The sequence below is a fragment of the Geotrypetes seraphini genome, chromosome 3, assembly GCF_902459505.1.
Source record: "Geotrypetes seraphini chromosome 3, aGeoSer1.1, whole genome shotgun sequence".
Lineage (NCBI taxonomy): Eukaryota > Metazoa > Chordata > Amphibia > Gymnophiona > Dermophiidae > Geotrypetes > Geotrypetes seraphini.
In genome coordinates this window covers 27,770,284-27,794,629 of record NC_047086.1, presented here as the reverse complement: position 1 = coordinate 27,794,629, position 24,346 = coordinate 27,770,284, and the positions used below count along the sequence as shown (strand labels likewise).

At 40.4% G+C, this 24,346-nt stretch overlaps 1 protein-coding gene across 1 annotated transcript in view; it reads left to right on the top strand.

Moving 5' to 3' along the window:
- The window catches only part of RNGTT (RNA guanylyltransferase and 5'-phosphatase), a 599,480-nt gene that overhangs the window by 232,824 nt on the left and 342,310 nt on the right, over positions 1 to 24,346 (top strand). The window contains exon 10 of the mRNA XM_033938319.1: positions 10,019 to 10,090. Coding sequence (XP_033794210.1) covers positions 10,019 to 10,090 — 72 coding nt within the window. The remainder of the gene's footprint in view (positions 1 to 10,018; positions 10,091 to 24,346) is intronic.

Here is a 24,346-nt window from a genome sequence, read left to right as displayed (position 1 = left end):
CCAGATCTATGGGTATAAAATTATTTCTAAGATCCATTTTTCAAGATTATTTCACTAAAAAGAGCAGGGCCAAGAGAGCTTAAAACTGGCTGGTTGGCAGAAGCTCAGTGAGATAAAAAATGAAAGCACTTTTCAGGGCAAATCCATTTTTTTCATACCTTAAATGAGCTTGTATGGATTTTTAGGTATGGTCAATTAAAACTAATGAAAGCTAATAGGAATTAGTGCCCATAAAGATAAATTATTTTCCGAGCGTACATGAGAATGAGAAAATGAAAGCACAGGAGCAGTTGAAATTAAAAGGAAGATGTCTGGTGCAATTTGCCTGGCACTGACTGACAATTTTTTCTACCCTTTGCTTTATGTTGAAAATGCAAGTGACAGGTTTGCTTTCTAACCCAGAGGATGAAAATAGTGGCTGTCTGGTTTAACAGATTGTAGCTAATTAGTGCTAAAGAAGGGCTGTTAGAATTTATCTTACAATTAAATAATGAAGTAGTTATTACTTGCAGGACTGCATTTTGTCTTGAGGTGCTCTGAATCTTTCTGATTTGCTTATTTTTTTAAAACAAAGATTTAAATAGTATTTTTTGTATCCCAGACTTGTATTAGGATCGTTCTCTAGTGCAGGAATACATAATATGCAATTTTTTAAAAAAAGAAAATACCTATAAACTCAATATTTCAGTTATATTTACCATATAACACTATAACAAGTCTAGAAACAGCTGTTTTAGCAGGAAGAAAGACCAGCTGCAAAATTATAAGTGATTACTTTGGTTTTTCGACAGATTTAATGTATTGGTTAGAGCACTGTTCTTCAACCGCTGGTCCGCAGGATATTTCTGCCAGTCTGTGCAGGGCCGGCAAGATTAAGGTGACCATAGGTCCCATTTTCAGACCTCCTGTCCCGTTGTCACCACACTGTGCTCGGGGACAACAGGACAGGCAATCATTTCCTGTCCCTACCTGCCGTGCAAAAAAAAACCAACAACTTCCCTCCTTCCTTTCCCTGGGTCGGCTGCTATTTTACCGCCCTGCTGCTGCTGCTAAAGCCAACAGGAAGTCGTCTTTCCAACGTCAATTTTGACGTCAGAGAGGATGTTCTCGGCCAGCCAATCGCTGCCTGGCTGGCCCAGAACGTCCTCTCCGAAGTCAGAATTGACGTCGGAAAGAAGACTTCGTATTGTCTTTAGTAGAAGCAGCAGCAGGGCCGTAAGATACGTCTTTTTGAGAGATCTAGCTTTTTAATTGCATGTGACTTCACTACCAGCTCTAAATCCAGCTGTATTGTCGGTTCCCTGACGCAGCCACGAAACGTGCACGTCGGAACCAGTCACTATTCAAAGTTAAGTCTTTTTTCATAACTATAAAATTCATGGAAGCATTTATATTTTCAGCATAGCTTTTTAGCTAGCATATTAAAAGGTACTTTAAATTAAAAATCCTTTTTGAACACTGCAATGATTGGTAGGTGAGGCCAAGTTTTCAGCCTTCATGTCTCTGAGCAGAGTTCTAAATAAAAAATAAGTTCCTTAAGTGTATTGATGAACTAGCAGTGACTTTATTTTTGTTCTATTTTTTTTTTTTTGAGGCAGGGAGGGAAGGAGGTAGGCAGGCAAACAGGCTGGCTTTAGCCAGAGTGGGAGAGAGAGAGGTAGACAGGCAGGCAGGCTGGCTTCGGGGGTGGGGGTGGGACAAAGTGTGGAAGGCAGTGAGATGGACATAGGAAGGAGGCACTGGGGGCACTAAAGACATGGGAAGGATGCACTGGGGGCACTAAAGACAGGAAGGGACACTAAGGACATGGGAAGGAGGCACTTGGGGCACTAAAGACATGGGAAGGAGGCACTGGGGGCACTAAGGACATGGAAATGAGGCACTGGGCGCACTAAGGATATGGGAAGGAAGGAGGCACTAAGGACTTGGGAAGGAGGCATCGGGGGCACTAAGGACATAGGAAGGAAAGAGGGAGGGAATAGAAAGGAACAATTCTTGGGCCTGAGTGCAGAAAGAAAGAAATGAAAGAAAGGATACAGAGACAGAAGGAAACACAACCAGAGACTCATGAAATCACCAGACAGCAAAGGTAGGAAAAATTATTTTATTTTCAATTTAGTGATCAAAAGGTGTCAGTTTTGAGAATTTATATCTGCTGTCTATATTTTGCACTATATTTGTCTATTTTTCTATAGTTACTGAGGTGACCGAGCCTGCGGAGATGGGGCGGAAACGGGGTTTATAAATTTTAGTCCTAGTAGTTTGCCGATCCACAAAATAATTATTTTATTTCTGCCGGTCCATGGGTGTAAAAAGGTTGAAAACACTGGGTTAGAGCACCAGGCCATCAGGTGACATGGTTCAAACCTTTCTGCTTCTCCTTGTGATACGTATCAAATCAGACATTGGATGACTCATAATAAATTGGCTTTGAATATTGGAAAGAACTGAGATTACAGTAATTAGTTGTTCTCAGTTGGTACTGCAATCATTTCTGCCCCAAATCCCCTCCTTCAGCACTCTGTCCTTGGGTCCTGTTTAATATTTTCATGAGCCCTTTGGCAATGCTGATCCAATCTTTAGGTCTCTGCCTATATTTCTTTGCTGGTGACATATAGATTCTTTACTGGAGTGGAGGAGTAGTCTAGTAGTTATTATAGCAGCCTGAGAACCTGACGAACTGGGTTTAATTTCCACTGCAGCTCCTTGTGACTCTGGGCAAGTCACTTAACCTTCCATTCCAGGTACAAAATAAGTACCTGAATATAGTAACATAGTAACATAGTAACATAGTAACATAGTAACATAGTAGATGACGGCAGATAAAGACCCGAATGGTCCATCCAGTCTGCCCAACCTGATTCAATTTAAAAATTTTTTTTTTTTTTTTTTTTCTTCTTAGCTATTTCTGGGCGAGAATCCAAAGCTTTACCCGGTACTGTGCTTGGGTTCCAACTGCCGAAATCTCTGTTAAGACTTACTCTAGCCCATCTACACCCTCCCAGCCATTGAAGCCCTCCCCTGCCCATCCTCCTCCAAACGGCCATACACAGACACAGACCGTACAAGTCTGCCCAGTAACTGGTCTAGTTCAATCTTTAATATTATTTTCTGATTCAAAATCTTCTGTGTTCATCCCACGCTTCTTTGAACTCAGTCACAGTTTTACTCTCCACCACCTCTCCCGGGAGCGCATTCCAGGCATCCACCACCCTCTCCGTAAAGTAGAATTTCCTAACATTGCCCCTGAATCTACCACCCCTCAACCTCAAATTATGTCCTCTGGTTTTACCATTTTCCTTTCTCTGGAAAAGATTTTGTTCTACGTTAATACCCTTTAAGTATTTGAACGTCTGAATCATATCTCCCCTGTCTCTCCTTTCCTCTAGGGTATACATATTCAGGGCTTCCAGTCTCTCCTCATATGTCTTCTGGTGCAAGCCTCCTATCATTTTCGTCGCCCTCCTCTGGACCGCCTCAAGTCTTCTTACGTCTTTCGCCAGATACGGTCTCCAAAACTGAACACAATACTCCAAGTGGGGCCTCACCAATGACCTGTACAGGGGCATCAACACCTTCTTTCTTCTACTGACTACGCCTCTCTTTATACAGCCCAGAATCCTTCTGGCAGCAGCCACTGCCTTGTCACACTGTTTTTTCGCCTTTAGATCTTCGGACACTATCACCCCGAGGTCCCTCTCCCCGTCCGTGCATATCAGCTTCTCTCCTCCCAGCATATACGGTTCCTTCCTATTATTTATCCCCAAATGCATTACTCTGCATTTCTTTGCATTGAATTTTAGTTGCCAGGCATTAGACCATTCCTCTAACTTTTGCAGATCCTTTTTCATATTTTCCACTCCCTCTTCGGTGTCTACTCTGTTACAAATCTTGGTATCATCTGCAAAAAGGCACACTTTTCCTTCTAACCCTTCAGCAATGTCACTTACATACATATTGAACAGGATTGGCCCCAGCACCGAACCCTGAGGGACTCCACTAGTCACCTTTCCTTCCTTCGAGCGACTTCCATTAACCACCACCCTCTGGCGTCTGTCCGACAGCCAGTTTCTGACCCAGTTCACCACTTTGGGTCCTAACTTTAGCCCTTCAAGTTTGTTCAACAGCCTCCTATGAGGAACTGTATCAAAGGCTTTGCTGAAATCCAAATAAATTACATCTAGCATATGTCCTCGATCCAGCTCTCTGGTCACCCAATCAAAAAATTCAATCAGGTTCGTTTGGCACGATTTACCTTTTGTAAAGCCATGTTGCCTCGGATCCTGTAACCCATTAGATTCAAGGAAATACACTATCCTTTCTTTCAGCAACACTTCCATTATTTTTCCAACAACTGAAGTGAGGCTCACCGGCCTGTAGTTTCCTGCTTCATCCCTGTGACCACTTTTATGAATAGGGACCACATCCGCTCTCCTCCAATCCCCAGGAATCACTCCCGTCTCCAGAGATTTGTTGAACAAGTCTTTAATAGGACTCGCCAGAACCTCTCTGAGTTCCCTTAGTATCCTGGGATGGATCCTGTCTGGTCCCATCGCTTTGTCCACCTTCAGTTTTTCAAGTTGCTCATAAACACCCTCCTCCGTGAACGGCGCAGAATCTACTCCATTTTCTCGTGTAACTTTGCCGGACAATCTCGGTCCTTCTCCAGGATTTTCTTCTGTGAACACAGAACAGAAGTATTTGTTTAGCACATTTGCTTTCTCCTCATCACTCTCCACATATTTGTTCCCAGCATCTTTTAGCCTAGCAATTCCATTTTTTATCTTCCTCCTTTCACTAATATATCTGAAAAAATTTTTATCTCCCTTTTTTACATTTTTAGCCATTTGTTCTTCCGCCTGTGCCTTCGCCAAACGTATCTCTCTCTTGGCTTCTTTCAGTTTCACCCTGTAGTCCTTTCTGCTCTCCTCTTCTTGGGTTTTTTTATATTTCATGAACGCCAACTCTTTCGCCTTTATTTTCTCAGCCACTAGGTTGGAGAACCATATCGGCTTCCTTTTTCTCTTGTTTTTATTGATTTTCTTCACATAAAGGTCCGTAGCCATTTTTATCACTCCTTTCAGCTTAGACCACTGTCTTTCCACTTCTCTTATGTCCTCCCATCCTAACAGCTCTTTCTTCAGGTACTTTCCCATTGCATTAAAGTTCGTACGTTTGAAATCTAGGACTTTAAGTATCGTGCGGCTGCTCTCCACTTTAGCCGTTATATCAAACCAAACCATTTGATGATCGCTACTACCCAGGTGAGCACCCACTCGAACATTAGAGATACTCTCTCCATTTGTGAGGACCAGATCCAATATCGCTTTTTCCCTTGTGGGTTCCGTCACCATTTGTCTGAGCAGAGCCTCTTGAAAGGCATCCACAATCTCCCTACTTCTTTCCGATTCCGCAGACGGAACATTCCAGTCCGCATCCGGCAGGTTGAAATCTCCCAACAGCAGAACCTCCTCTTTCCTTCCAAACTTTTGGATATCCACAATCAGATCCTTATCAATTTGCTGCGATTGAGTCGGAGGTCTGTAGACTACACCCACGTAGATAGAAGTTCCATCTTCTCTTTTCAGAGCAATCCATATCGCTTCTTCCTCTCCCCAGGTCCCTTGCATTTCGGTCGCTTGGATATTGATCTTTACATAGAGAGCTACTCCTCCACCTTTATGACCATCTCTGTCCTTCCTAAAAAGATTATATCCCGGTATGTTTGCATCCCATCCATGTGATTCACTGAACCATGTCTCTGTGATAGCAACAATATCTAGATCTGCCTCTAATATCAGGGCTTGCAGATCATGAACTTTGTTGCTTAGACTGCGAGCATTTGTGGTCATCGCTTTCCAGCTATTTTTCAGCGATAATCTCCTTCTTCGTATGGATTTTTGTGTCGTTTCACTTTCCGTTGCAATACTAAGAAATGAGTTGCTGATATTGCTTATGTTGCAGCCTTTACTACTATCACATCTTTTCTTTTGCCGGGGGTGGTCTTTATAATTGTCCTTTGTACATACACCACCCCCACCTTCTAGTTTAAATGCCTGGAAAAATATTGTCTAAATTTCTCTGCAAGGTTTCTTTTTCCTGCTGTAGTAATATGTAGCCCATCAGTGCAATATAGCTTCTTGTCCTTCCATGTATTTCCCCATCCTCCTATGTACCTGAAGCCTTCTTGATGACACCAGGCTCTGAGCCATCTATTAAAGTCCTCTGTGTTTTTCACTCTTTGCTCTCCTTTTCCATATGCAGGCAGTATTTCAGAAAAAGCTAAAGTCTTTACAAAAGGTTTCACGCCCTCACCAAGCTCCCGAAAAGCTTTCTGTGCTGCAAGTGTGGAGTTGTTGGCCAGGTCATTTGTTCCCAGATGGATAACAACATCAGTGTTAAAATCCTTAGTTTCTTCCTTAACTATAGTCAGTATTTGCCTGGAACTCCTGGTAGCTGAGGATCCTGGAAGACATTTCACTATTTTGGACTCCTCGCCCTGTGTTCCAAGGTTAATGCCTCTGATGATGGAATCCCCCAACAGTAATAGTTTTCTGTTTTTGGCTTTTTTATTTGTACTTAGGGTGCTCTTGTTCTCTTGAGTTTCCTTCATTGGTTCCAGTCCCACCTCCCTTCTGTTTTCCTGAGTATCGCAGTGCACTAGTGGAGCGAAGGAATTCTGTAGAGGTAATATTAGTGAAGGTGGATGTTTCTGTGTTACATGTCGCAGTCTTCCTGAGCCTACTGTGACCCATTTGTTCCTGGGTTGTTTTATTCTTTGAGGTAGAGGTGGTAAGTTGGTAAGATTTTGTGGAGTGATGGAAGCTGCTTTAATTGTATTCAATTCCTGTTTAAGTTTACAGAGCTCCTCCTTAATACTGGCAAGTTGAAGACAGATGGGGCAAGCCTTAAGCCTCCAAATAGTATGTCTTGGAATTAAAGCACCACAGTGATTGCATAGAATAAAGGTCATCTTGATTGGTTGTGAAGTCCTGATTATATGGGTCTCTATATATGAATAGTGGTCCCTGGGGTTGGTGGGACTATAAGTAAGACTACTAGTAAGGCAGAAATATAGGCTCTATACCACCTAAAACACAGTATTTTAAACAAAACTGCAGGAAGAAGAAATAAGATTTAACAGAGGAAAGAGAAGGATTTTTTTGTGCTTTTTTATATTTTTTTTTTTTAGTAAGAAACAGGGAGGAGAAGAGAAATTAAGCAGATATAATGCTGAAAACCAGTGAAAAGAGCAGAATATGAAATGGTAACTTAGCTTTTAGAAGTTCACAGGGCAGCCTTGTTTCAGCAATGTCCCAAAGATAATGCAATTAACCTTAGAAGTAAAACAGAACCCCTCCCTTCTCCACCTAATCAGCAGAAAACAATGGCTGAATACTGGTAAGACAGAAATATAGGCTCTATACCACCTAAAACACAGTATTTTAAACAAAAATGCAGGTTCTATCAGTGCTACCCTAAAACACAGGATTTATAACAGGATTTTCCCTACTTTAGTCCCCCTGAGCCACAGGCACCAGAAATATCGGCTCTATACCACCTAAAACACAGTATTTTAAACAAAAATGCAGGTTCTATCAGTGCTACCCTAAAACACAGGATTTATAACAGGATTTTCCCTACTTTAGTCACCCTGAGCCACAGGCACCAGAAATATCAGCTCTATACCACCTAAAACACAGTATTTTAAACAAAAACGCAGGTTCTATCAGTGCTACCCTAAAACACAGGATTTATAACAGGATTTTCCCTACTTTAGTCCCCCTGAGCCACAGACACCAGAAATATCAGCTCTATACCACCTAAAACACAGTATTTTAAACAAAAACGCAGGTTCTATCAGTGCTACCCTAAAACACAGGATTTATAACAGGATTTTCCCTTCTTTAGTCCCCCTGAGCCACAGACACCAGAAATATAGGCTCTATACCACCTAAAACACAGTATTTTAAACAAAAACGCAGGTTCTATCAGTGCTACCCTAAAACACAGGATTTATAACAGGATTTTCCCTTCTTTAGTCCCCCTGAGCCACAGACACCAGAAATATAGGCTCTATACCACCTAAAACACAGTATTTTAAACAAAAACGCAGGTTCTATCAGTGCTACCCTAAAACACAGGATTTATAACAGGATTTTCCCTACTTTAGTCCCCCTGAGCCACAGACACCAGAAATATAGGCTCTATACCACCTAAAACACAGTATTTTAAACAAAACTGCAGGAAGAAGAAATAAGATTTAACAGAGGAAAGAGAAGGATTTTTTTGTGCTTTTTTATATTTTTTTTTTTTAGTAAGAAACAGGGAGGAGAAGAGAAATTAAGCAGATATAATGCTGAAAACCAGTGAAAAGAGCAGAATATGAAATGGTAACTTAGCTTTTAGAAGTTCACAGGGCAGCCTTGTTTCAGCAATGTCCCAAAGATAATGCAATTAACCAATTAATATAATAGGTAAATTGCTTTGATTATAAACACAAAAAGATGGTAGATCAACTCTCATCCCCTTTCCCTTACTGATACTGAAACATAGAAATATGATGACAGATAAAGGCCAAATGGCCCATCTAGTTTGCCCATCCGCAGTAACCATTATCTCTTTCTCTCTCTAAGAGATCCCACGTGACTATCCCAGGCTTTCTTCAAATCGAACATAGTCTATGTCTCCACCACCTCTACCAGAAGACTGTTCCACGTATCTACCATCCTTTCTGTAAAAAAGTATTTCCTTAGATTACTCCTGAGCCTATCATCTCGTAACTTCATCCTGTGCCCTCTCATTCCAGAGCTTCCTTTCAAATGAAAGACTCGACTTGTGTGTATTTACATAACGAAGGTATTTAAACATCTCTATCAAATCTCCCCTCTCCCTCCTTTCCTCCAAAGTATACAGGTTGAGATCTTTAAGTCTGTCCCCATACGCCTTATGATGAAGACCACACACCATTTTAGTAGCCTTCAGACCTTGATTGACTTGTTAAGTTACCTGCTTGGCTGTTTTCATATCATATTGTCCTCAGCTAACTGGTTTCTTTATTACTCCTCAAGTCTTAACCTTCTCTTATGTATCAGACTTTAACATTGCATCTTAAAACAACTGGTGTCATCCTTGGCACAGAACTCTCATTTGAGACTCATTTTTTATCTGTTGTAAGGTCTTGTTTTTATGATGTTCTTCAAATTTGTCTGCTTCATTCTCTGTTTACTAAAGAACTATTATTATCAGTAGGCTTGTAATTCTTTATTAAATGTGACCTGTCAAAAAAAATGTTCATCATTTACAGCTGCATCAGAATATGGTTATATGTTTATTACACTGTGCACAGACTTACGATCATGTTAATCCATACTTCACAGAAATCCACTCGTTTTGAAATTCTTTATCAAGGGTGTGAGTACAAACTCAAGAAGATTTACTAGACTATCTAGTAACAGCCACCATAGCGCTATGGCGGCTGTTACCAGATAGTCCAGTAAATCTTCTTGAGTTTGTACTCGCACCCTTGATAAAGAATTTCGAAACGCGTCAGCAAAGGGAGTTATTTAAAGAAAACTAAGAAAACCTAAGTAGCACAAGTTTAATATGAAATCAATAAATAAGTAATAACATAAATAAGAAAATTTAATGTCATTGGAACTAATGAGGATTAGGACCGTTGCAAGTTATATTACTTGCACGGAAGTCTGAAGATCCCTGAGACATTTCATAAGATAACTTTTGATATTCTGTAATCACGAGGAAATTGTGGGAATGATTGGTGTATGATTGTTTGCTTAGTATACATAGAGAACATGCACATATTTACACTTTTTTCAGAGCATGTATAAAAATCTGTACATGGGCATTTGCATACTGTTAGTGCTGGTGTCGAAATTGCCTTAGTGGCAATGGGTGCCTTTTGGACTTCTTACATTAATGTCTTAATATGAAAATACTCCCTTTGTAGCTATAAATTTGAAAAAGTATTCATGTTTCTTTCTTTTCTTTCTTTAAGGAAATGATCATTGACAAAGTAAATGGGCAGGTGGTACCACGGTATTTGATATATGACATCATTAAATTCAGTGTAAGTATTTTTTGATTATTTTCTTTATTTTAATAACTACGCGTATATGGTTTGATATTGAAAGGCATACCATATCTGTGTAGCTTTCAACCTGAATATAACCAAATGTGTTTTTAAGATGTATCTATAGTATAATAGGCAGTTGAATCCTCCATGTCTTGTTAGGGGCAAACTGTGTTGTGTCTTATGTGGATCTGAATGACAAAGGGGGCAATTCTATAAAGTGCACCAAATATTAGGTGTTGAATTGAAGCAAGCGAAACACAAGTTCTGTAGCAGCATCTGAATGCCAAGATTCTTTTTAAAAATTTGGTTGTAAGTCGGCAGTTAGACATGCCCATAGAGGGAAAAAAACAATACTGGATCTGGTGCTTAGAAATGAGTAAAGGTTCTCTAATGTCCAAGGGGATGCCTACTTGGGAAGTAGCGATCATCAAACAGTTTGGTTTGATATAACGGCTAAAGGGGAGGATGGCCATATAAAACGCAAGGTGCTGGATTTCAAATGTGCAGACTTTAGTAGCATGGGGGGGAGTATGTTTATGAGCGACATTGCCAAGGTAAGGTTTGCTTTGTTGCAGATGATACCAAGATTTGTAACAAGAGCGGATTCCCTAGAGCAGGGATCTCAAAGTCCCTCCTTGAGGGCCGCAATCCAGTTGGGTTTTCAGGATTTCCCCAATGAATATGCATTGAAAGCAGTGCATGCACATAGATCTCATGCATATTCATTGGGCAAATCCTGAGAACCCGACTGGATTGCGGCCCTCAAGGAGGGACTTTGAGACCCCTGCTGTAGCCAGAAGGATGCTAGGCTATATAGAAAGAGGAGTAACCAGCAGAAAAAGGGAGGTGTTAACGCCCCTGTACAGGTTGTTGGTGAGGCCACACTTGGAGTATTGTGTTCAGTTTTGGAGGCCATATCTGATGAAGGATATAAGACGAAGCGATCCAGAGGAAGAAGACGAAAATGGTAGGGGGGGGGTGTCTGTGCCACAAGAAGTACATAAAGAAACTAGAAGCCCTGAGCATGTATACTCTGGAGGAGAGGAGGGACAGTAGAGATATTATACAGATGTTTAAATACTTGAACGGTATTAATATAGGACCAAATCTTTTCCAGAGAAGGAAAAATAGTAAAATTAGAGGGCATAAATTTAGGTTGCGGGAAGATAGACAGATCAGGGGTGATATGATAGAGATCTTTAAAATAATAAGTGGAGTGGAAAGGGTAGATGTGAATCGCTTGTTCACTCTTTCCAAAAATACTAGGGGACATGCAATGTAGCTACTAAGTAGAAGATTTAAAACAAACTGGAGAAAATAGTTCTTCACACAATGTGTAATTAAACTCTGGAATTTGTTGCCGGAGAATGTGGTAAAATCAGTTAGTGAAGTTTAAAAAAGGTTTGGATAATTTCCTAAAAGAGAAGTCCATAGGCCATTGTCAGATGACTTGGGGAAATCCACTGCTTATTCCTAGGATAAGCAGCATAAAATCAGTTTTGCTACTTGGGATCTAGCTAGGTAATTGGGACCTAGTTTGGCCACTGTTGAAAACAGGATACTGGGCTTGATGGACCGTCTCTGTCCGTCCCAGTATGGCAATTCTTAAGGTCTTATCAATAATGTTAGGACATTCTTTTTCACGGATATGGTGGAAATGCCCTCCAAAGGGAGGGTGAAAAGGAAAACGGTGACAGAATAAAAAAAGAATGGGATAAACACAGAAGATCTCTAATTAGAAAATGAATGGCATATATTGAAGAGCTAAGGCTGATACTGGGCAGACTTGCATGGTCTGTGTCCCATATATGGCAATTCAGTATAAAGTGGGCTAGGGAGGACATTGATGGGAATTTCAGTAACTTGGAACATGAGGACGTTGCAGGGCAAACTTTACGGTACGCCGAGATGGTTGGATGAGCTTTGATGGCAACTCCAGAAGTTGGGATCTAAGAAAGGTATCAGGCGGACTGTACAGTCTATGGCCCAGAAATATCAAAGAAAAAAAGGACAATTTAATTTCATTTAGTTATGAATTTATAATGCATGTAACTAATGGGCAGATTGAATGGACCATTCAGGTCTTTATCTGCTGTCATTTACTAAGTATATCAATAGGAGGCATAAATGCAACACTTTAGCTTTTTCTATAAGTTACGTGTGTAAATGTAAGACTTGACTGAGTCCTGCCCACATGTATGTGCCCCTTCCGTTTACACACTAAGTTGTTTGCACATAAGAACATCCGAATAGCCTTACTGGTCAGACCAATGGTCCATCAAGCCCAGTAGCCCATTCTCACAGTGGCCAATCCAAGTCACTAGTACCTGGCCAAAACCCAAAGAGCAGCAACATTCCATGCTACCGATTCAGGGCAAGCAGTGGCTTCCCCCTTGTCTTTCTCAATAAAAGCCTATGGATTTTTTCCTCCAGGAACTTGTCCAAACCTTTCTTAAAACCAGCTACGCTATCCACATCCTCTGGCAACGCGTTCCAGAGCTTAACTATTCTCTGAGTAAAAAAATATTTCCTCCTATTGGTTTTAAAAGTATTTCCCTGTAACTTGACGGAACGAAAAATCGACCCACTTGTACCTGATTTGCTCCACTCAGGATTTTGTAGACTTCAATCCTATCTCCCCTCAGCCATCTCGTTTCCAAGCTAAAGAGCCCCAACCGTTTTAGTCTTTCCTTATACGAGAGGAGTTGCATCCCCTTTACCATCTTGGTCGCTCTTCTTTGAACCTTTTCTAGCGCCACTATAAGTATGTGTTACACACATAGCTACCATTCGAGCATGTAAGTGGTAGTTTCTAACTTATGTATACAATTAGCACCTCACTTTAGGTGACCAGTTATAGAAAGAGGAAGAAAGTGTTTTTATCCATATTGTATGGCTTCTTAGCTAAAAGTCTAGACGGGACAGTGCTCGATTCTTGATTCAGGCTTTTTGTTTATTTTAAAATCAAAAGGACAGAGAAACTTTGGGCCTCTTTTACAAAGCCGCGCTGGTGGCTGCCCTGCGCTAACAGCCCCAAAGCCCATAGAGATTTAAAGGGCTTCGGGGCTGTTGCCACGCGGCTTTGTAAAAGAGGCAGTTCGTTTTCTAATGGCCTTGGCACTACAAGTCATGCACATCATTGTCTTCTGATTGAAGACACCCTTTAGAGGAGATATTACTGGAGATTGCTGAGTTTAATTTCAATGTTTCTAAGAATACATTGGTGTTAGAACAAATTGTGAGTTCAGTGTTAAAGAAATCTTTCATAGCTATAAAAATCTGAAAATTGATCGATGCTGAAGAACTGATATGGCCTGTAAAGTTCATGTGCAGCATTATTGTCTTTGAATAATTCTTACTTTGGTCTCATTAATTTGCGTCTCATTCTGCAAAAATCTAGTTCTCTCTAACTAATACTACTATCACAATTCTGCCCTAAAAGTGTCCTGAATAGTATTGTGGCGGTAGATTTTTTGGTACTTCTTTTTCCTTTGTAAGAAAAAACTTTTTTTTGTAAATTTAGTTTTGTAATTTTCCTGCTGCTTGCTTTTACAACTTGTTACTGGGAGTATGAAACATGTGTAGGGTTTACCTTTGGGTAATATGTGGCTATTTTCTGCTCTCGTATTTTATATTGCACCAAGGAGAGATTCAATGTGCTTTTTTTTTTTCCCAAACATTTTTGAGCCTTCATAAAAGAAATGGAGGACCTTAATGCCATAACCAGCCCAGTGGATTATATTGTACCCAACACCTTGAAAACTATTTCTTCGAAGGAAATCATGATTATTATCCCAGGACAAGCAGGCAGCATATTCTCACAGATGGGTGGTGTCATCCACGGAGCCCTTTAGAAGTCTCGAGACTGCCTGTATGCATGAGTGCCTTCCCACCCGATGTTGGCTCACAGGACCATCAGTTCTTAGTTTTCTACAGAGCTAAAAAGTTATATATCTCCACTGAGACAGCTTTTAATTTAAGGCAAATGCATCCTTTTCGTTTTCCTGAAATATAAAATATACCAGAATTTATAATTCAACCTGAACTTATCAAGCGACTAAACTATGGAAAACTCTGCCTATTCAGATTATTCAGGAAATGAACTTTAAGAGTTTCAAAAAAAGATCTGAAGCTCTATAGTTTTGAGGAATTTGTAACCAATTCATAATTTTTGTATTAACTCATTTGTTTTATGTAAATCTCTGTGAACTTCTTAGAGGTATTGATGGTATATAAATAAAGATTGTATTGTATATTTAGAGTCTCTCCAAGTGCTCGTTTTTTTTCTTGCCTTCCCATCGTTTAAAGTTCTTATTTTTCTTTCCAAGTAACCTTCCCTTCAAATTTTTTCATATTTTTATTTTTGTTTTTGATTTTTGAGGCCTTCAGGCTCCTCTCGGCCTTCTTAAAGGCCGATGGCAACAACCATTTTTCAGACTCTACTTTACTCGACATCCGGTATGATTGAGTCCTTCGACTTCGCTGTGACTATTTTTCCATCGATGTTCAAGCCTTATTGTAGCTTCAAGAAGTGCAACAAGACCATCTCAGTCACTGACCCACACAACTGGTGCCTCCAGTGCCTTGGTCTTGAGCATCAGGTGGACTCTTGTGCTTGCTGCACTAAACTTCAGAAGCGTTCTCTGAAGTCTAGGCGCTTGCAGCAAGAAAAGCTGTTCGAGACACCTGAAGCATCAATGATGTCCACTCCACCGACAGGGAACAATCGCCATTCTCCAGAGGCATCAACATTGACATTGGCACTCCGCTTGGTGTTGGCTCTGATGGTACCTACCACCAGTTACTTCACTTCCTAAAACTACTAACCATTAGTCTACTTTTCTAACTGTTAAGGTTACTCCTTCATTCAAATTAATTTGTGCCACATATTTATTTAGCTGCTTTATTCTAAAGGGTTTGCAATTTAACATACAGTATAATTTTCAAATACAGCCTGCAAACAAACTATTGCAATAGTCTAACTGGGTTAGAATATAAGATTGTACCTGAAGCTGAAGACAGTTTACAGTAAGATCAGAATGATTACAATAAAATTCAAAATAATAAATGCTACATTTTAAAATGGCTTCAAAAAGAACCCAAAAATGCCAATAATGGAAATAACTGAACCCAAAAAGAATTGGCACAAACCTTTTGCTCCCAGTAAGAACAGACACCAGCATATTGTCACAATATTGGAGTATTGTGTTCAGTTTTGGAGACCGTATCTGGCGAAAGACGTAAGAAGACTTGAGGTGGTCCAGAGGAGGGCGACGAAAATGATAGGAGGCTTGCGCCAGAAGACGTATGAGGAGAGACTGGAAGCCCTGAATATGTATACCCTAGAGGAAAGGAGAGACAGGGGAGATATGATTCAGACGTTCAAATACTTGAAGGGTATTAACGTAGAACAAAATCTTTTCCAGAGAAAGGAAAATGGTAAAACCAGAGGACATAATTTGATGTTGAGGGGTGGTAGATTCAGGAGCAATGTTAGGAAATTCTACTTTACGGAGAGGGTAGTGGATGCCTGGAATGCGCTCCCGAGAGAGGTGGTGGAGAGTAAAACTGTGACTGAGTTCAAAGAAGCGTGGGATGAACGCAGAAGATTTAGAATCAGAAAATAATATTAAATATTGAACTAGGCCAGTACTGGGCAGACTTGCACGGTCTGTGTCTGTGTATGGCCGTTTGGTGGAGGATGGGCAGGGCTTCAATGGCTGGGAGGGTGTAGATGGGCTGGAGTAAGTCTTAACAGAGATTTTGGCAGTTGGAACCCAAGCACAGTACCGGGTAAAGCTTTGGATTCTTGCCCAGAAATAGCTAAGAAGAAAAAATTAAAAAATTAAAATTGAATCAGGTTGGTCTTTATCTGCCGTCATCTACTATGTTACTATGTTACTATGTATGTTACATATAGATATCAGTTTAATAAGACATCAGTATGGGCACAACTAACCCTTTAATCGACATTTGGCCCCGGGCAGGAACTCAGAGGTGACACGCACCAGACTGAAAGTCTAAGGCCCTCTTTTACTAAGGTGCACTAAGTGTTTTAGCGCGTGTTTAGTGCGCGCTAAGTCAAAGCGTGCGCAAACCGCTAACGCGCCCATAGGATAACATGCACGCATTAGCATTTAACGTGCGCTATTTAGCAGATGCTAAAAAGCATAACGCACCTTAGTTAAAGAGGGGGTGAATAAGACCAGCTCCGTACATCATTATGTCAAAAAAATCCAATAGAAAAATGGAAAATAAGCAAACGCTCGGAGTGAGTTTAAAATGGGAGGAAAAAGGATTTAGAGCATTTTAACCCCACCCCTAAAAAAAAACAAAAATCAACGATCCACACAGTGAAAATTGATTTGCTGATATGAAAAAAGATTCATTGAAAAGCTGTAGCCATTAATACAGTACTACTTAGCTGAGTTTCATCGGGTTTTCTATGGCCACTCGACAGAGCCCAGTTTCTGTGTCTTCGTCGGGAGCGGAGACTGATAAAAGCTGTTAAGATGAGGGAGCAGGTAGTCCATTGAGAGACCACAGCGAGCCATAAATCCTGTGTAAAGCAACCCACCAGTGCTTAGCGTAATCACACTAATGCTGGAGAATGCCATTGCTCTTTACTTCCTCCAGTATTGGTTTGATTACGCAGGACGCCATTGCTCTTTAGTTCCTCCAGTATTGGTTTGATTACGCAGGACGCCATTGCTCTTTAGTTCCTCCAGTATTGGTTTGATTACGCAGGACGCCATTGCTCTTTAGTTCCTCCAGCATTGGTTTTATTACGCAGGACGCCATTGCTCTTTACTTCCTCCAGCATTGGTTTGATTACGCAGGACGCCATTGCTCTTTACTTCCTCCAGCATTAGTTTGATTACGCTAAGCTCTGGCGGGTTGTTTATGCAGGATTTATGACTCCCTGTGGTCTTTCAATGGACTACCTGCTCCCTCATCTTACCAGCTTTTACCAGTCTCCACTTCCCCTATGCTCCTTCCTGTGAACTCCTTTCATTGGGTAATTTTCTCCTGTCCATACCCTTCTCCCCTATTGTCAACTCCAGACTCCATCCCTTCTATCTTGCTGTGCCATATGCCTGGAAAAGACTGTCGGAGTCTTTATTTCAAGCTCTATCTGTAGCAGTATTCAAATCCAAACTAAAAGCTTACTTTTTTGAGGCTGCTTTTAACTCCTAACTTCCATTCACCATAAGATACCTATCCCCATCTTACCATTCTCTCTGTGAGAAATTCCCCAACCCCTATATATCCTGTTTGTCTATCTAAATTAGATTGTAAGCTCTTCTGAGAAGGGACCGTCTAATACATATTAAATGTATAAATATAGCGCTGCATAAGCCTTTCAGCTTTGTAGAAATGATAAATAGTAGTAGCAGTATTAGAATGCTAATGAGCTCTTTGTAATGCATTAGCATATGATTCTCGATGGCCGCTACAAGGATCATTAGCAGCCATGGAACATACTTTTGTGTATTAGGAGAGAATTTTCCGTGTCAGTAAGAGTGCTTTTATGAACCTTACTGCCATGAAAAGCTTTTGAGCATCGGTGCCTGAGTATCTAGGAATGGGAGCTTATAGCACTACAGCCTATGCTGTCATAGGTTTCAGCTGATCTAGAATCAGAAAATAATATTAAAAATTGAACTAAGGCCAGTACTGGGCAGACTTGCACGGTCTGTGTCTGTATATGGCCATTTGGTGGAGGATGGGCTGGGGAGGGCATCAATGGCTGGGAGGGTGTAGATGGGCTGGAGTAGGTTTTAACGGAGATTTCGGCAGTAGGAACCCAAGCACAGTGCAGGGTAAAGCTTTGGATTCTTGCCCAGAAATAGCTAAGAAGAAAAAAATTTAAATTGAATCAGGTTGGGCAGACTGGATGGACCATTCAGGTCTTTATCTGCCGTCATCTACTATGTTACTATGTTAGACCAAGGAAATAGTTAAGAATAAGATTCATGGTACCAAAGGAGAGTAGCTATGTGGTTCAATTGTGCTGAGAATCCAGAAGAGGAAGGAGAGACCCATTAAAAAAAAAAAAATACTACTTACATAAAAAAAATGTGCTCCAAAGCCTTACTGTTGAAATAATTCTGTTTTAAATGGTAAAATTGTTATTTGAAGTTCAATCTAAAAATTAATTATAAGAAACACTCGGGTCCTTATACTAGAACTGACAGCACGAGTCGCTGCGGTAAATACTCTGACGCCCATAGGAATTGACTGTCAATAGTGTGCTCAGTACAATTGAACTTTTCAGTTTTTGTGTTGAATGCCACCCAACTGAACTGTTAGGTTGGCACTATACCCTGCAAATTAAAACCAGCAAATTTCTCTGCAGTACAAATTTTATTACCAGATGAGTCATAAAATATAATAAAATGTTATCTAGTTCCCAGTGCAGTGTTATAGGCCTCTCAGGAGTTAAAATAAATCTCCAATTTCACATCTTTTAATTTTTACCTGGTGCATTGCACCAGAACAGAAAGTTGTGCATAAAAAACAACAACAACAATAAATAGGTGAAATATACTAGATACATTTCTGGTGCATGTGACTCTATCACTTTTCTTGATCTATGGCTAGAACTCTAATCACCATAAACTTTGTTAAATATGTAGTCTAATTTCCAGTATATGGGGATACTTAAGCTTGTCGTCTTGGTATGCATAAATATTTTCATTCACCACAGCATTCTTAAGGTCCCACTAATGCAGTGTTTCTCAACTTCTTCAAGCCAAGTACCCCCTAAGCCTAACAAATACCAACTGAGTACCCCCGCCCAAGCTCCACCCCAGATCTGCCCAAGCTACGCCCCTGACCCCACCCCCTATAATAATAGTACTAATTGTAACAGTGTCTTGCATCCATTTTTCATATACACACAATATAATCTTTATTAATACATAATGGCAACCACAAAATTAAAAAAACACAAAGCACAGTACTGGGAACTAGATAACATTTTATTATATTTTATGACTCATCTGGTAATAAAATTTGTACTGCAGAGAAAATGTTAATTATCATTTATATTTGGGGGTTTTTTTCAAAGAGGTCAAGGCAGATGACTTTAAAATATGCAATCAGTAACAACTATAGAAAAATAGACAAATATAGACAGCAAAACATAAATTCACAAAACTGACATTTTGATTGCTAAATTGAAAATAAACTTATTTTTCCTACCTTTGTTGTCAGGTGATTTCATAAGTCTTCCAATATTTCTTTCTTTCAGCCTCCTGCACATTTCTTCCCCTCCGGACATCATTCCCTTCCTCAACCAACATCTCTCTCTCTCTCTGTCCCTTCCTGAGTCCAACTTTTCTTCCGCTCTCCTGTACCCCTATTGGCAACAAGTCTCTCTCTCACTCTCTCTCTCTCTCTCTCTCACTCTCACTCTCACTCTCTCACTCACTCTCACTCTCCATCTTTTTGAGAGATCCAGGCATCTCTCCCACTCCCTCTACTGCCACATTCAACATTTCTCCCTCTCTCATCCCCCTAATCATGTGCCGCTTTTTTCACCATTGCCCACCAGCCCCAAGCCCATTTCTCCTTCTATCACCCTTCTCCAGCACAGTGCCACATTTCTCCCTCCATCACTATGTCCAACATTACTTCCCTTGCATCCCCTTCAATATGCCCTCTCCACCACCATATCTAACATTTCTCCCTCTCATCCTATTCCCCATGCATCTCTACCTCACTCCTCTCTCTCTATACCAAATTTTCCTTTCTTCCTTTCCCCATGTGCACCATCTCTCACTCACACACTCATTGTCCCTTTCTATTTCCTTCCTTCTGTGTCCCATGTTCATGTCCCTTCCCTTCCTTCTGTGTTGAGTTCGTGCCGCCCCCCGCCTTCCAAGGATCACTGATTGCAAATACAGGTCCTTTCTGGACAGAACTTTGAAGTTTCAAGCTAGCAAACAGCAGACTTGGCTAGGCAATTACATCAACAGAGCTAAGTTGACCTACGGCACATTTAGGAAAGAAATTAAGACAGCACTGTTCAATAGATTTATCTCCTAATCAGTTACCATTTCTAAAACGATTAACACCATGCTGATAACTTGAGAAATATGTGTATTTTACTAATTATATTCTGTAATTCGCTGATTGTCCAGCTCTCTTCACTATAAACCGCCTAGAAGTCGTAAGATTGTGGCGGTATAGAAAAAATAAAGTTATTATTATTATTCCAGCTTTGTCCCAAAATTAAGTTGCACGCCGGGGATCCCTGCCTGCCCTGCCCGCCTGCACTCTCCCCGAAGCTGACCCTTCTACAGAAGCCGCAGGCACTGCTGAGGATCCTTGCCAGCCCCGCCCACACCCCCTCCCCAAAAGCTGACCCATCCACAGAAGCCCCTGATGAAACAGCTGCTGGAGATCCCTCCCTGCTGGCCTGCTGCACCACCCCCACCTCCAAAGCCAACCCTGTTACTTAGTTAGAGCAAGACTCGCTCCATCCTCCCCCAGCAGCAACCCTGTGCAGGGACGGCACATGCAGTGATTCTCATGCTGCACATAGCTGGCCCACAAGCCTTCCCTCTGACTTCAGTTCTAATGTTGGAGAGAAGGTTCCGGGTCAGCCACCGTAAGAACAGGCTACTTGGCTTGATGGACCATTGTTCTGACCAGGTAAGGCTGTTCTTATGTTTTTAGTATATTTTATTGTAAATTTGGCCTACTGAAGTGGAGGTGGGTGGTAGGAAGGAGAAGTATAGTTTTGTTTTTCTGGATTTTTAGTAGAGGACTTTAGTTATAATGTTGTTTAATATTGCTTTGTATAATTTATAAAAATTCATTAAAAAACTAAAGTTAAAGAAATCTATTAAGCTTTTCATTACCTTAGAACGTAAAGAAAAAACAAGAAAAGTAAGCAAAATTTTGTCATTGCACATGTAAGATTTTACCCAGGGAGAAGTTATTCAACAGTGGTGCAGATCAGGAAGGATAAAAGTACAGGACACACTCAAGTCAGGGAGGAAGGAACTGGTTTATAAGTTTGGAACTTGGGCGTTGCTCAGATATCCCAATCTCAGCAGCAAGAATGGCCCTTTCTATGGTACAGCCCTCTCTATGTCTCAGCGAGCCCAAAAACTATGGATTAGACACTTATCTTTCATATCCTGTAGTCGGGCCTCACACTGTTCCTGATGTATCAGCTCTCTTTTTCACATCATGTAGTCAGGTGTTATGATGCTGGACTGTTTTTGAAGCTCTAGATCAGGGGTAGGGAACTCCGGTCCTTGAGAGTCGTATTCCAGTTGGGTTTTCAGGATTCCCCACTGAATATGCATTGAAAGCAGTGCATGCAAATAGATCTCATGCATATTCATTGGGGAAATCCTGAAAACACGACTGGAATACAGCTCTCGAGGACCGGAGTTCCCTACCCCTGCTCTAGATGTAGCTTTGATTATATTGTTTCCTTGGAGGCATTGTTACAGCAATCGCAGCACAGTGTGACATCATTCCCAAGCTTCACACAATTGGTCAAAGCAATATATGTCTTTTTCGATGATTCTTTATATGTCACCCCCTTCCCACCCCCACAGTGTTTGTTCCCAGATAGTAAATGATATGTATACCAAGTTTGGTTGAAATCTGTTCATGCATTTCGGAGTTATGCTGGAACATACATACATATTGAATAGACAGAACTTTAACTCTGTAACTCCAGGCCAGAGACAAGCTGTTTATTATTCTAACTTGTGAAGGAAACAGATTACCTCTTCTCTGTAACTACTGTTTTACTTTTAACCCATTGTCTGGTTATGACTAATCAAGGTTCCAGACCTACTTTCACTAACGTTGTTACAAGGGCAAATATCCAAACAGCACCCATGAATCAGTTTCTAGTTTCTTGCAAAGACTTGATCCCAGCATTAAACTCAAGAAATGTATTTTCAGTTCTTAAATCATGAGATGAAGAATTTCAAAGTGAGGGGGGGCAGACAGCTAAAGGCCAAGAGATATATAATTCTGAGTCTCATCTTGGATCAAGTAAGAATCACCAGCACATTTGCTTAAAAAGATCTTAGCAAGTTAGAAGTGCATTGAGAAGTAAGTAATGGCTCAAAAAGAGTGAAGGCTTATGGGGAAAAGGGCACAATAGCAAAGTACTGAGATTTTGTATTTGAATCTCAAATTAATGGGAAATCAATATTGACCATTAATAAATGATCAATATCGGTTTCCCATTAATTTGAGAATCGAATATAAAATCTAGAGTTTTTGTTTATTAATATATATATATATATATATATTTTTTTTTTACATAGTACAGTAACTTTTACTGCTATATTCTTTAAGAGCTGGGGATACTTCAAGTTGGTGAGTGTCAGACCTGCAAAAAGGGAGCTGTAGTAATCTAATAAATAACTGGTATATGAATCATAGTTTCCAAGTACTTGTGGTCTAAAGAAGGTCTCAAGGAGTGAACTTTCCTGAGTGAAAAAAAAAAAGATTTCGTGGTCCAGGGATCTCCAAAATATGGCCCGCAATATGATTTTATCAGGCCCGTGGAAGAATTGTACAAAAATGCGCCAATTAGATTACTTCTGAGCCTATCACCTGTTAACTTCATCCTATGCCTTCTCATTCTGGATCTTCCTTTCAAATGAAAGATTTGCCTTGTGCATTTTTATACCATTAAACATCTATATCGTATCTCCTCTCTCCTGCCTTTCCTTCAAAGTATACATATTGAGATCTTTAAGTCTATCCCCATATTCCTTATGATGAAGACCACCAACCATTTTAATAGCCTTTCTCTGGACTGACTCCATTCTGTTTCTATCTTTTTGATGAAGTGGTCTCCAGAATTGTACACAGTATTCTAAATGAGGTCTCACAAGTCTTATACAGGGTCATCGATACCTCCTTTTTCCTTCTGGCCATACCTCTCCCTTTGCACCCTAGCATCCTACTACCTTTCGTTGTCGCCTTTTCAACCTGTTTTGCCACCTTAAGATCATTGCATACTATTACACCCAAGTCCCATTCCTTTTTATTGCATACAAGTTCTTACATAATGTTCCCTTGGGTTTTTGCAGCCCAAATGCATGACCTTACATTTCTTAGCATTAAATCTTAGCTGACAAATTTCAGACCATTCTTCAAGCTTCACTAGGTTCTTCCTCATGTTATTCACACTGTGAGGTGTGTCTGCTGTATTAAAGATTTTGGTATCATCCATAAAGAGGCAAATCTTACCTGACAGCTCCTCAGCAATATCACTTTTAAAATGTTATAAAAAGAACAGGCCCAAGAACTGAACCTTGAGGAACACCACTGGTAACATCCCTTTCCGCAAGAGCAATCTTCATTGACTCACTCTTCTTTATAGAACTGCTTTAATTCAGACATACTCATAATTTTTCTTGCATACTCTCCTTTTTTTCAGAACTGTTGAATTCAAGTTAGGACTAACTAAGCTAATTCAAAACTCTAATTTCATTTCTCCACAGCTATTCAGATGTAGACTTGCTTTTGTGTTGGGTATTATTGTCTTGCTTCACTACCCAGTTAAGCTTCATCCTTGGCTCACAATCAAGTGACTGAACATTCTGTATAAGATTTTTCTGGTGCAGTACATAATTCGTGGTTCCTTCAATAATGCCATGTTTTCCAGGTCCTAAAGCAGCAATACATTCCCACACCATTCATTACCACCTCCATGTTTGATTGCTGGATTGATGTTCTTACTTTGGAATGCTGTATTTGATTTATGCTAAACATAATGGAACCTCCCTTGTTAGTCTCACATGAATACTAGTTTTTGCTCAGTCTTTATTGTGGAGTCTTGAACTCTGACATTAGCTGACACCTGCAGTTCTTTGGATGTTCTTGGATGTTTGACTTCCTGGATGAGTTGTTGCTGTGCCCTTAGAGTAATTTTGGCAGACCAGCCACTCCTGGAAATATTCATCACTGTTCGAAGTCTTCTTCATATTGCAGATAATGGCTCTCACCGTGGTCCACTGGCATCCCAGAGGTTTAGAAATGACTTTATGACCACTACCCTCTGTCGCTTTCTACATCTGCCCTTCTCTAGTCCTCCAGTAAAACTCCCGATTCTAGAGAAGCATTGAAAAGGTCAGCCTGCGGAGATGCCATAACATTTTTTTAAAAACAACATACAACACATATTATACAAATAACAGGTCCTTCATATCAACCATTTTTTACAGCACTCAACATTGTATCATAAGAACATAAGAA